At 35.8% G+C, this 14,253-nt stretch overlaps 1 protein-coding gene across 1 annotated transcript in view; it reads left to right on the forward strand.

The window, feature by feature from the left end:
• The window catches only part of NAALAD2 (N-acetylated alpha-linked acidic dipeptidase 2), a 78,474-nt gene that overhangs the window by 739 nt on the left and 63,482 nt on the right, over positions 1-14,253 (forward strand). The window contains exons 2-4 of the mRNA XM_028093230.2: positions 90-201; positions 9,786-9,972; positions 11,497-11,598. Of these exons, the coding sequence (XP_027949031.1) occupies positions 90-201; positions 9,786-9,972; positions 11,497-11,598 (401 nt within the window). The remainder of the gene's footprint in view (positions 1-89; positions 202-9,785; positions 9,973-11,496; positions 11,599-14,253) is intronic.

Consider the following 14,253-nt stretch of genomic DNA (forward strand, 5'->3'; position numbering starts at 1 on the left):
GACATTTTTTTGGCTTCTAATTTTTGTAAAAGTCAAAAGCAATTATATACGTATATGGTAAGTATAGGTATATGTATTCTCTCCCGTAGGCTGGTTTGTTAAGCCTTCGAAAGAAACGACCACTTCACCGCCCTATCATCAAAGTATACAGTGGAAACTCATATCTGAGATGAAAGCTGAAAATATTAAATCATTTCTTCGGTAAGTTTGTTTTGATGTTTGGTCTTAAAAGTGTTGAAAATATTGCAGAGTGAGAAGTGTATTACAACTGGTTATATTCAGATGGGTAATCGTGTGAAATTATATGATCTCACATTAATTTATGGTAGTTTAAAATGTCCCTTTAAACCACTCAGCATAAAATGTATTTGAATGTTGCAGGAGTGGGTCTTTCTTCTCTAACTTAATTTACAGAAAAAGTATCTGGTTGCTTTATTAAGGGATGTTTCAACTTCATGTAACTTTAGACTTCAACTGAATGTTATTTCTTCCTTATGCCTGGGTTTAATCAGCAATTTTATTTGAAGGTCACATTCTGTCAGAAAGACTTAGATGGTTGTAAACTCAGATTTAAAGGAGGAGAGATTAAAGTTTCAGACTCTCTGCCACAAATTAAACTTTTGTCCCACATTGCAAATATCGGTAACACAAACTGGACAAAATAAGAGCAAAAGGATCAGTGCAAATCCACCAGCCTCTAAGTGTGAAAAAGCATGACATTCAGGGAAATGATAATGAACTCTGTGAAGGCAGTCACCATATGTGTTTCTATATTCAGGCTCTCTCAAAGGAGTGTCATTATAATAAACAAAAACAACAAAAAACCCAACCAGCTTTATTGAAGTATAATTTACATAAAATGAACTGCATCTTTTAAAGCCTAAAATTTGATAGTATTGACGGATGTATAATCAACAAGATACAGAAATTTTACGTCATGCCCTCTGCAGTTTATTCCTATCTTCACCTTTAGCCCTACACAGTGACCCATCAGTTTTAGGTCACTGAGTTCCTTTGCATTTCTGAGAATTTTATATAAATGGAATCATACAGTATGTACACTTTTGTGTCTTTCTTCTTTCATTCAGCATAATAATTTTGGAATTCATCCAGGTTGTTGCACATACCAGTTTATTGTTTTTTATTGCTGAGTTGTATTCCATTGTATGAATATCTTGTAATGTGTAGTTGTTGGACGGCTTGGGTTGTTTCTAGTTTTTGATTATTAATAAAGCTGCTATAAACGTGTATTTACAAGTTTTTGTGTGGACATATATTTTCATTTCTGTTGGAATGGCTGTATTGGATGATAAACATATGTTTAACTTTTTAAGAAAATAGATTTCAAAAGTGGGATCATTTTTACATTCTTACCCATTATGCATGAGTGCACCAGCTGTTGTACGTCCTGGTAAACACTTAGTTTTTTCTGTTGTGTTTTAATTTTAACTATGCTAATGAGTATATAGTGGTATCTTATTGTGGTTTCAATTTGCCTCTTCCTTATAACGAGTGTAATGTTAAACATTATGTGTATTAGACATTTGCATATTTTCTTTCATAAAGCATCTGTTCACATATTTTCCTATTTTAAACTGTTTTGTTTTCTTATTGAATTGTAGGAGTTCTTTATGTATTCTGGGTACAATTCCTTTGTCAGACATGTATTGTGAATATTGTCTTCTGTTCTATGGCTGGCCTTTTTTGTTAGTGGAGTTTTTGAAAGGCAGAAATTGTTAATTTTGGTAAAGTCTAGTTGACCAGTTTTTGGTTTTCTGTTTCATATTCTGTGTTCTATCTAACTTTGCCTATTAGAAGTATGAAGATTTTCTTCTATGTTTTCTTTTAGAAGTTTTATAACTGTAGCTTGTATATTTAGGTCAGTGATCACTTCAATTTTTGTGTATGGTATGATGTAAGAGTTGATTATTTTTTAAATACAAATTCAATTATTCCTGCAACATTTGTTTTAAAAACATTTATTTCCACATTGAATTGCCTTGGCATCTTTGTCCAGAATTACTTGACCATATATATGTGGCCTGGTTTTGGATTTTTACATTTTCTTTTATTGATCTGTAGATCTCAACACTACACTCTGCTAGTTAGAGTAACTTAATAATTAAGTCTGAGAATCAGGTAGAGTTAATCCTACAAATTTTTCTTCTTAAAAATTGCTTTGACTATTTTAAGCCATTTGCATTTCCAAGTTTAGAATAACCTTCTGAATTCCTACAAAAAAACTGGAATTTTTATTAAAGTTGCATCAACTCTATAGATGAATTTGGAAGAGAAGTGACATCTTTAAAATATGGTCTCAGTCTCTCTTTTTTTTTTAATTAATTAATTAATTTATTTTTTTAAAGATTTTATTTATTTATTTGACAGAGAGACACAGCGAGAGCAGGAACACAAGCAGGGGGAGTGGGAGAGGGAGAAGCAGGCTTCCCGCTGAGCAAGGAGCCCGATGTGGGACTCGATCCCAGGACCCTGGGATCATGACCCGAGCCGAAGGCAGATGCTTAACGACTGAGCCACCCAGGCGCCCTCAGTCTCTTTTTTTCATTTGTCATAAGGAGGTATTATAGTTTAACTTTTCACCCATGGAGGGGCATTTATGATCAGTTTTTGGATAATGATTAATGTTGCTATTAACATTTGTATACAGGTTTTACATGATCATAGGTTTTTATTTCTCTGGCATAAATGCCCAAGGGTAAAAATTGCTAAGTTGTATGGTAAATACATTTTTAGTTTTAGAAAAATTTGCCGAACTGCTTTCCAGTATAGCTGTATTATTTAATGTTTTCCATTGACATTATCATTATTTTTAATTTTACCCATTCAGATAGGTGCATAGTGATACCTCATTGTGATTTTAAACTGCAATCCCCTAATGATTAATGATATTGAACATCTTTTTATGTGCTTATTCATCATTTGTACTCTCTTCAGTGAAATGTCTGTTCATGTCTTTGGCCTATTTTCTATTTGGATAGTTTTGTTTGTTTTTTGTTTTTTTGCTATTGGGCTTTGAGAGTTCTTTATATTTTCTAGATAAGTCTTTTTTGGCTTTGTGGTATTCATATATTTTTCTCTCTTTGTTATTTGTCTCTTCATGTCTTAACAGAGTTATTTGTAGATTAGAAGTTTTAAATTTTAATGAGGTCCAATTTATTGCTTTTTCCTTTTATGGATCATGCATTTGGGTTCATATCTAAGAACTCTTAGACTAGATGTCTTTTCCCCTCTCTTCCCTCCACTCCAAAATTTTATACTTTATATTTTACATTAATTTTGTGATTAATTTTTGCATAAGACATAATGTTTGGCTGGGGTACATTATTTTGCCTGTGGGTGTCCCATTGCTCTGGCACCATTTGTTGAAAGGCCATTTAATTGCTTTTCACCTTTGTCAAAGATCAGTTGGTCATATTTGTGTGAGTCTGTTTCTGGGTTCTCTATTCTGCTCTACTAATCTGTGAGTCTACTCTCTGCCAGTCCCACATGGTCTTGATTATGGAATCTATTTAGTAAGCCTCAGCAATGTGTAGAATGATTCTTCCCATCTTATTTTTCTAAACAATTGTTTTAGCTATTCCATATCCTTTTCCTTTTCATATAAAATATAGAATAAACATACTTATGTCTATGCTGGGATTTTGATAGTAATCACACTAATCTTATAGAACAATTCGGGGTACTTGACATTTTTCCTGTGTCCAGTCTTCTAATCCATAAACATAGTCCCTCCAATTATTTAGATCTTCTTCATTTGCTTTTATAACATTTTGTAATTTTTAGGATGCAGATCCTGGATATGTACTGTTCGATTTATATCCAAGTATTTCATTTTCTTTGGAGCACTTGCAGGTCATATTGTGTTTAATTTCAGTCTCCACATGTTTGTTGTTAATATATAGGAATACTGTTGATTTTTGTGTTCTTGTATCCTCTGGCCTGTCTAAACTCATGTCTTTAGGAGTGTTTGGTAGATTCATTGGGATTTTCTATGTAAACAATCATGCCATATTCAAATAGGGACACTTTTATTTCTACCTTTCCAAACTGTATGTGTTTTACATTTGGGGTTTTTGTTTGTCTGTTTGGTTTTTGTTTTGTTCTTATTGTGCTGACTGAAATTCCAGTAGTACATTGAATAGAAGTGAGAGTGAACATCTTTTGTTGTTGTTTCTAACCTTAGGGGGAAAGCATTCAGAATTTCATAATTAAGTGTGATACTGTCTATAGATTTGTTGTAGGGGCGCCTATGTGGCTCAGTTGATTGAGCATCTGACTCTTGATTTTGGCTCAGGGCATGATCTTGGGGTCCTGGGCTTGATCCCCAGTGTGATGGGGCTCTGCGCTCAGCAGGGAATCTGGGTGGGATTCTCCCTCTGTTTCTCTACCTCTCTCCCTCCCACTGCCCCTCTCCCCACTCATGTTCCCTCTCTCTCTCAAATAAATAAAAATCTTAAAAAAAAATTAAAGATTTGTTGTAGATGCTCTTTATCAAGTTAAGGAAACTCCCCTCTATTCCAAGATTGCTAATAGTTTTTTTTTATCATGAATGGATATTGATATTGTCAAAAGTTTATTTTTCTGCATCAATTTCTATGATCATGATTTTTTTTTCTTTCTCTGGTTAGGAATCTAGTGATTCCTTTACTGATTTGGGGGGCATGGGGATCAAATTATATCAAGAAGGGAGTCACAATCTCCAGGAATGTGAAAATGTATATTTTCCCCCATTAATTATGTAAATTTTTGCTTTATATATTATGAAGTCTATTCATTAGGTATATACATGTTAATGTTTTAAGTCTTTAAGACAGACTACCCTTTTATCTTTATGAAATGTCCTTCTTTATCTTCAGTAATCTCTATCTTTGAGTCTATTTTATTTGGTATAAATATTGCCACATGAGCTTCTTTACATTTACATTTACATGGCATATCTTCTTCCATCTACTTTAAAAATTTTTTTTTAAATATTTTATTTATTTATTTGACAGGGAGACAGTAAGAGAGGGAACACAAGGGAGGGGAGTGGGAGAGGGAGAAGCAGGCTTCCCGCTGAGCAGGGAGCCCGATGTGGGGCTCGATCCCAGGACCCTGGGATCACAACCCGAGCTGAAGGCAGACGCTTAACGACTGAGCCACCCAGGTGCCCCTTCCAACTACTTTCAATCTATTATTTTCTTTAGAATTAAAATGTATCCTCAATAGAGAGCATTTAATTGCCACATGGTATTCAATACATTTTGGTAACCTTAAAGTGTATCCTTTGTAGATAGCAGATAGTAGCAGTTTGCTATTATATTCCTTCTGGTAATCTTTACCTTTTAATTTGAATATTTAGTCCATTAACAAATAATGTAACTATTGATATAGTTAAACTTAAGTCTACTAATTTATTGTTTTCTGTTTTCTCTGTTTATTTTCATTTGTTCCTTCTCATTTTTTGCCCCTTTTTTGGTAAAATTTTATTTCATTTCTGCTTATCTTTTGGCTATACATCCTTGTAATTTTTTTTTTTTTAGTAGATGCTTTAGTGATTACACCGTACATCTATAACTTATAACTCTTCACTCAATTTTTAGTTACTTTTTTGCAACTGAACATACAATACAGATAACTCACATTTCTATATTGCTATTTACCCTCTCCTCTATCATCCTTTGTGTATAAACCTTGCAAAACAATTTTTCTTTGAACACATATGTATTAAGAGCCCATTAAGAGTTAAAATAGTATTTTATATCTTATTTCCAATGTTCTTCATTTGTTTCTGAAAATTTGGGTTATCCCATGGTATTTCTATTTAGTCTGAATAACTTTCTTAAGCATTTTCTGTAATGTGGGGTCTGGTTGTGACAAATACTCTTAGTTTTTCTCTATCTATAAAATCCTTACTTTATCATAATTCCTGAAGCATACTTTTTCTGTATATAGACTTCTAAGATGACTTTGTTTTCCTCTCCTTTCAGAACTTTAAATGTTTTTTCATTGTCTTCTGTCTAGTATTGGCATCTGATGAGAAGTTTACAGTCCTTTAAGTTACAGAACATGTCATTTTATCTTTAATTTTGAGTAGTTTTACTATGTGCCTAGGTATCGTTTTCCTCAAATTTATTCTGTTTATGGCTCTCTGAGATTCTTGACTTTGTAAACTTATGTCTTTCACTAATTTAGGAAGGTTTTATTCATTATTTCTTAAAATTTTCTGCAGCATTCTCTTTACCCCTTCTGAGACTCCACTTAAACCCTAGAATCAAATAAACAAAGTGCATACAGTATGGTGTGTTTCTTCCCCATCTATCCTGTGATATAATGAAGTCATGAAGTTCCATCTTAGTTTCCATGGATGAACTATAGCAAACTATAGTAATGAGGTATGAAAACAGCTATACTGTTTTTGTGAAATTGAGCTGATTTATGACATTAGATATTAGGAAGCAAATACAAAATGTCTGTTTTGAGGTGCTTGTTTAGAGATAAAGGAAAATAATCAGGCAGCTAAGATGCATGTCATTTAAAGAGAGACTCAGTCTTTGTTTTTCCTGCAATACAGCAAAATGGCAGAATATCTTATCAGTTAAGATAGAATGCTTATATTTTAAATTTGTAAGTTAAAAGACCAAGTATAATGTTAACACTATTGAAGTCTGTCTGCAGCACATCATGAAGTGTCCAAAAGAAGTCACCTAGAAAATTAGATGTCAGAAGCAAAACTTAATAATGTTCTTGACCATTAAAATTTGTTTATTACTATTTTCCTTTAATGTGTATATAGCATAAGGTGATAAGTTATGTGTAAATAGTTTATATGATTATATTTTTGGAGTGCAATACAGAAATTGCATTCAGGGGTGCCTGGGTGGCTCAGTCGGTTAAGTGTAGGCCTTGGGCTGAGGTCATGATCCCAGGGTCCTGGGATCAAGCCCTAAATCGGGCTCCCTGCTCACTGGGGAGCCTGCTTCTCTCTCTCTCTCTCTCTCTGCCTGCCACTCCCCCTGCTTGTGCTCACTCTCTGTCTCTGTCAAATAAATAAAATCTTTAAAAAAATTGCACATCAAGAATGACAAGAATAGAAGTAGAGTGAAATACATTGAATTAGGAACTTGAGACTTTAATGAATGAGGAGTGACCCACAGTTTTGACAGCACCCAGAAGGTGGTGACTTTTGGTATGAACTTTAAAAGAGTTGTTATTTTTGAAAGAAGAAAAAGGAAAAATATTTGAAAGAACCAAGGGAGAGTAAGAACTCCTAGCAGATCTTCAAGCCCTGAGAATATGTGCGGGCATGGGAAATAAAAAAGCTTGCAGGTGAGCAGGGTCCTCTGAGGAAACCAGTTAAGGCAAGGAAGTCATGCAAGCGTTCAGAGAAGTGGCTGTGGGTTAAAGAATTGTTAATCATAGATGTAGAAGGTTTATGATCAGTGAAAGAGCCTCGGAGGGAGAGGAGTTCAAGATTACATTAATGGTTCTAATGTAATGGGAAGAATTTGATTTCTCCCCAGCCACTTTCTTGTTGGCAGTGCCTCAACTCTTCAGTGTTCATCCTCCTTCATGTATTCAGTAAGGGTTACATTCCTTCCAGCCCAGGAGTATCTTGATTGGTCCATAATCCATTCATTATAACTCTTCCCTCTGGCAATGATTCATTTTAAAAGAGGTATATAATCTATTATGTCCAATGAAATGAAAGAAAAGTGTAGCTGTGATCTTCTACTATGTTTTCCTCTGTTAAAAGAAATACTGAAGAGGAAACAGATGTTCTTGTCTGTACTTGTTTCTTCTGAGCATTACAATGTGAATATATGATGCCTGGAACTGTACCCACCTTGGGACCAGAAGGAGAAATTTAGAAATGAACTAAAGGATGTTACACACTGCTGCTTTGTTTTTTTTTTTTTGCTTCTGTATTCCATTTCAGTGGATTCTTTATTTTTTTAGAGAGAGAGCGCACACATATGTGTGTGTACGTGGGGTGGGAGGAGGGGCAGAGGAAAAAGAAAAAGAATCTTAAGCGGGCTCAGTGACCAGCGGGGAGCCTGACGTGGGGCTCAATCTCACAACCCTGAGATCATGACCTGAACCCAAATCAAGAGTTGGATGCTTAATGGATTGAGCCACCCAAGCACCCTTCAGTGGCTTCTTTAAAAGATGGATGACAAAAGCTCATGATTAATCCTCCATCTGAATTTAAGGAAATACTTTTTTTCCCTTAATTATAAGAATGTTATCTGTTCATTGTAGAAAATAAAACAATAATTATATAAAGTAGAAATTAAATATCTCAAGCCCTACTGTTTTAATGCATACAAAATAATTTCTGTCTATAAACACTATAATACTTTTTTAAAACAAATATTCTAAGATATTAAATATTCATAACCTGTAGATTTCATTTAATGATATAGAAAGGGAAAGCTTCACAGGAAAAGATGCTGGAGGAGTCCTCATGGATGATGAGTAGCTTGCAGTTGGGAAAGGAGAATGAAAGAAGTGGTGACAGGGAGACTCATGTAGATGGGACAGTATTTATGTCTCAGAGAAGACCTTGTGCAAAGGTAATAGGTGGTCACTGCAGGAGGAAAAGGAGTCTACCAAATGCCATAGGGTGGAGAATTTTATACAGAGAGTAATGGGAAATGAAAATGAAAAGGTGGAAGGGTGGGTCAGATGAAAAAGGGCCCAATATGCCATGTTTGAATGTGAACTTCATAAAAATGCACAGTATAGGGAACCTTACAAGAAGTTCAGGCAACTGAATAATATCAGATGAATGATTTCAAATTATCACTATTTCTCAAGGTCAGACAACTATGACTTTTGTATTTTAGTTCAATCATTTAATGACTGAAATTATGAACAAATTTTTTAACTATTCTCTCAGTTTCCTTATTTGCAAAATGAGGACAATGGGAGAAAGATTGTGACGACTCAGTGAGACAACCCAGGTGAAAGTGCTTGGTCACATGCCTGGCATATAATAAGTTTTTGGTAAATGCCAATTTTCCTTTACTGCCTGTCTTGTTTTGGTTGTGTCTTGGTTGGCTAAAAACACCAATTTACAAAAGTATTATTATCTGAAGGGGTGGTGGGGTGGAGAAAGGTGAGAAAATATTTTTAAAATATTATTTACCCTCATGTAAAATGAATCTTTAGAAAAACTATTTTTGTGAGGTCACTTAAATGCTACAACCCGTTTATACTCAGAACCAAAGAACATTGCCCAAATTCAAGTCAACAAACCCGTTGTATAATTTCTAGATAACAGGCAGGAACTAAGCAGTAGGCAATATAAAAATAAAAATGCATGGACTTTTAACTTCAATGAGATCAATAAATAACTGAATAAATATGACAAGACAACAGTGGAAATATATGTTAGACTGCCTAACTGGTCTCTGGCAAACATTATGAACTGCCCCCACACCGCCCAAAATATCCTCCCTTACTAATGATCATCAAGAAGGAGCACTATTGGCATAGAGGCCCTGACATTCTTCCAAGGTGTCTTCTCATACCTGCTTATTGCATGTGTTTTTACCATGGTATATGTTCTTTTCTGGGGGAGCATAATGTGAATAGTATAGTTACACACAAATAAATTTTAAATTGGCATCCCTAGAAATTGGTATTACTAGCTGTTTTTTTTTTATCATTGATGTAGAAATGACAATACCTAAAGTATGGGTGATGCATCTAGAATAGTCCTTAGGCACATTGTCTGAATATAGTTTTTAACTCCCACTTGTATCTTACTTTCATTGTAGTTCTTTTACAAAGCTCCCTCATCTGGCAGGAACAGAACAAAATTTACTTCTTGCCAAGAAAATCCAAACCCAGTGGAAGAAATTTGGACTGGATTCAGCCAAGTTGGTTCATTATGATGTTCTCCTATCCTACCCTAATGAGACAAATGCCAACTATATATCAATCGTGGATAAACATGGAATTGAGGTGATGTGGAATTGTTGGTACTTTTTGTATTTTATAACCTCAGTTGTTTATGTGAATTGGGATGTAGGGTCAAGTAAGAATAGAAATTGTTTAATAGTGCAGTGCAACTCATATTTTTTAGAAAAGTTGATAAGTTGTAAGCTAATTATTCAGTGTCTACTGTGTGTTAGGCATAGTGCTTAGTTTTAAAGCCAGAATGAAGCTTAGGAACAGGATTCTTTTTGCTTTAAGTAAGGCAAGGCAGATGTTAGAACATGTCATTTTAAATCAGTATGGTGAGTGTTATAAAGAGTATGTTTTGGGTTCTTTATACAAAAAAGGTTCACTTAGTCTAGCCTGGGACTTAGAGAAGGTTTCCTGAAAGAAAACCTTTCTGATATGTGAGTCATGGAGCAATGCTAAGGAGTTAACCACATGAAAAAATAAAGTAAAAGAATCCAGGTAGAAGAGAAAATACTGGCAAAGGTTTGGAGACCCATAACTAGCTTAGTATTATTCGGGAACTTAAAAATTTTCTGTGTTTCAAAAAATGTCAAGTACAAAGTGGGCCACAAAAAGAGATAAGCCTGTATATATGTTTTGGGGACAGGTCATAGAACAGCTTATATGTCCTAAGGGGCTTAGAATTCAACTTCAGTCAATGGAAACCATTGACAAGTCCTAAGCAATGGAAGGATGTGGCTAGAGAGGCATTTTTTAGATAGTTTGGACCATCTACAGGTTAGACCTTGACTCGGCAAGGAGTGCAAGTTGGAGTCTTACAAGAATAGTCCAGGTAAAAGATGATGAAGCCCTGAATCAGGATGTTAGTAGGAATGAAGAAGAAATAGTTAGGAAGCAATATTAGTGGCAGTTGATTAGTGATTGATTGGAGTAAGGTGGTGAAGACAGAGTTGAGGATGACTCCTAGGTGTCTGGTGTGGGTGGCTGGCTAGTGATGCTGCTGGTAATAGCAAGGAATGCTGAACAAGAAGCAGGCCTGGGGTGAGGGATGAGAAATTCAAAGTAGGACATGTTGAGTTTGGACATCCAAGCTGAAATAACCACCAGGCCCTTAAATATACATGTCTGGAAAGGTGGGCCTTATAAGCATATGGGCTATGGATAAAATTTTGGGAGTCAATGAAATCTGAGAGGAAGGGAGTATAAAATGAGGCAGACAGTAGACTGGGGATAAAATACAGGAAACATTTAAATGCATTTGAAAAAAAAGGAGTCCAACAAAGAAAGTTGAAAAGAAATCATTGGAAAAGGAGGAGGAGAATCATGGGGTGCCACCTTCAAAGCCCTGTTTTTACGTGGGAGCTTCTAGTCACCTCAGATTGCATGCATTTTGTAGAAGTTGCTACTATTTTGAAGGCAGTAAGAACGATAAAGCTCTTCCTCATTGTTGCCAGTGGAATTTACCTGATTAGTTACTGAACCTAGTTTCAGAATGCTTAATCCTAAGTGTATACTTGGGGGCATTATTCTTTAATAACAATTAGGAATACTCTCCAACTTATGTATTTCAATTCTTCCTAGATTTTCAATACCTCTTACCTTGAGCCACCACCAGATGGATATGAGAATGTTACAAATATTGTTCCACCATATAATGCTTTCTCAGCCCAAGGCATGCCAGAGGTAAAACAAGACTTTTTTGACTCAAATCTTTGAACTTTCCTTTGTTATTTAAAGCCTATATAAAGGACTAAAACCAAGGAGATTAGGTAAACCATACATGCTGATCCATACTTTGAGATTCAGTGTGATGAACACCCTTTCTAAAAATAATTTAAGAAAAAGAAAAAAATAGAATACGTAAAAATCATAGCCTGGTGAAGCAGATGCCACTCTGAAATAACAAAGAACCTGCTGAACACATCTTTAATTCAGTAATGTCAGTAGATGTCTTTACAAGCTCTTTTCCTTTGTTCATAGTCTGATTTTTGTTGTAGATTTATAGATCATGCCACAGAAGTGGTATTTAATTAATTACTTAATTAATTCTATGCTTGAAAATTAAACATGGTTGGGATTTCTTTTTTCTTTTAAAAAATCTCCTTTGTTTCACCTATTCCCCACCTTTCTCCCCTCTGGCAACCCTCTATTTGTTATTTGTATTTTAAAGTCTGTTTGTTCATTTTTGTTTAGATTCTGCATGTAAGTAAAATCATATGGTATTTGTCTTTCTCTGACTTATTTCTCTTAGCATAATACACTTTAGGTCTATCCATGTTGTTGCAAATAGCAAGATCTCATTTTTTTTTAAATGTCTGAGTATGTGTACACACACAGACACACACACACACAGACACACACACACACACACACACACACTCACACCCCCCACTTCTTCCTTATCCATTCATCCATCAATGGACACTTGGGTAAATAATGACGCAGTAAACATAAGGGTGCCTATATTTCTCTTAATTAGTGTTTTTGCTTTCTGAGGGTAAGTGCCCAGTAGTAGAATTACTGGATCATATGGTATTTCTATTTTTAATTTTTTGAGGAACTTCCATACTGTTTTCCACAGTGGTTGCACCAATTTACATTTCCACCAACAGTGTGTAAGGATTATTTTTCTCTACATCTTTGCCAACACCTGTTATTTCTTGTCTATTTGATGCTAGCCATTCTGACCCATGTGAAGTGATATCTCATTGTGGTTTTGATTTGCATTTCCCTGATGATTGGTTATGTTGAGAATGTTTTCATGTGTCTGTTGCCCATCTGTATATGTTCTTTGGAAAATTGTCTATTTGGGTCTTTTGCCCATTTTTAAAATTTTATTTTATTTTGTTATGTTAATCACCATACATTACATCATTAGTTTTTGATGTAGTGTTCCATGATTCATGTTTGCGTATAACACCCAGTGCTCCGTGCAGTATGTGCCCTCTTTAATACCCATCACCAGGCTAACCCATCCCCCGGCTAACCCATCCCCCACCCCCTCTCCTCTAGAACCCTCAGTTTGTTTCTCAGAGTCCATAGTCATGGTTCGTCTTCCCCTCTGATTTCCCCACCTTCATTTTTCCTTCCTACTATCTTCTTCTTTTTTTAACATATAATGTATTATTTATTTCAGAGGTACAGGTCTGTGATTCCACAGTCTTACACAATTCACAGTGCTCACCATAGCACATACCCTCCCCAATGTCTGCCACCCAGCCACCCCCCCAACAATCCAGCAATTCTCAGTTTGTTTCCTGAGATTAAGAATTCTTCATATCAGTGAGATCATATGATACATGTCTTTCTCTGATTGACTTATTTCACTCAGCATAATCCCCTCCAGTTCCATCCACGTTGTTGCAAATAGCAAGATTTCATTCCTTTTGATGGCTACATAATTGTATATATATACCACATCTTTTTTTTTTAAGATTTTATTTATTTATTTGAGAGAGAGAATGAGAGATAGAAAGCACGAGAGGGAAGAGGGTCAGAGGGAGAAGCAGACTCCCTGCTGAGCAGGGAGCCCAATGTGGGACTCGGTCCCGGGACTCCAGGATCATGACCTGAGCCGAAGGCAGTCGCCTAACCAACTGAGCCACCCAGGCGCCCTATATACCACATCTTCTTTATCTATTCATCTGTCGATGGACATCTTAGCTCTTTCCATAGTTTGGCTATTGTGGACATTGCTGCTATAAACACTGAGGTGCACATACCCCTTCGGATCACTACATTTGTATCTTTGGGGTAAATACCCAGTAGTGCAATTGCTGGGTCGTATGGTATCTCTATTTTCAACTTTTTGAGGGACCTCCATACTGTTTTCCGGAGTAGCTGCTCCAGCTTTCATTCCCACCAACAGTGTAGGAGGGATCCCCTTTCTCTGCATCCCCACCAACATGTGTCGTTTCCTGACTTGTTCATTTTAGCCATTCTGACTGGTGTGAGGTGGTATCTCATTGAGGTTTTTGATTTGGATTTCCCTGATGCCGAGCGATGTTGAGATCAATGGAACAGAATAGAGAGCCCAGAAATGGACCCTCAACTCTATGGTCAACTCATCTTTGACAAAGCAGGAAAGAATGTCCAATGGAAAAAAGACAGTCTCTTCAACAAATGGTGTTGGGAAAATTGGACAGCCACATGCAGAAGAATGAAATTGGACCACTTCCTTACACCACACACAAAAATAGACTCAAAATGGTTGAAAGACCTCAGTGTGAGACAGGAGTCCATCAAAATCCTAAAGGAGAGCACAGACAGCAAACTCTTCGACCTCAGCCTCAGCAACTTCTTCCTAGAAACATCGCTAAAGGCAAGGGAAGCAAGGGC

Source organism: Eumetopias jubatus, unplaced genomic scaffold (assembly GCF_037043125.1).
Source record: "Eumetopias jubatus isolate StellerSeaLion01/CBP00866 unplaced genomic scaffold, mEumJub1_p1.0 scaffold_13, whole genome shotgun sequence".
In the NCBI taxonomy this organism is placed as follows: Eukaryota; Metazoa; Chordata; class Mammalia; order Carnivora; family Otariidae; genus Eumetopias; species Eumetopias jubatus.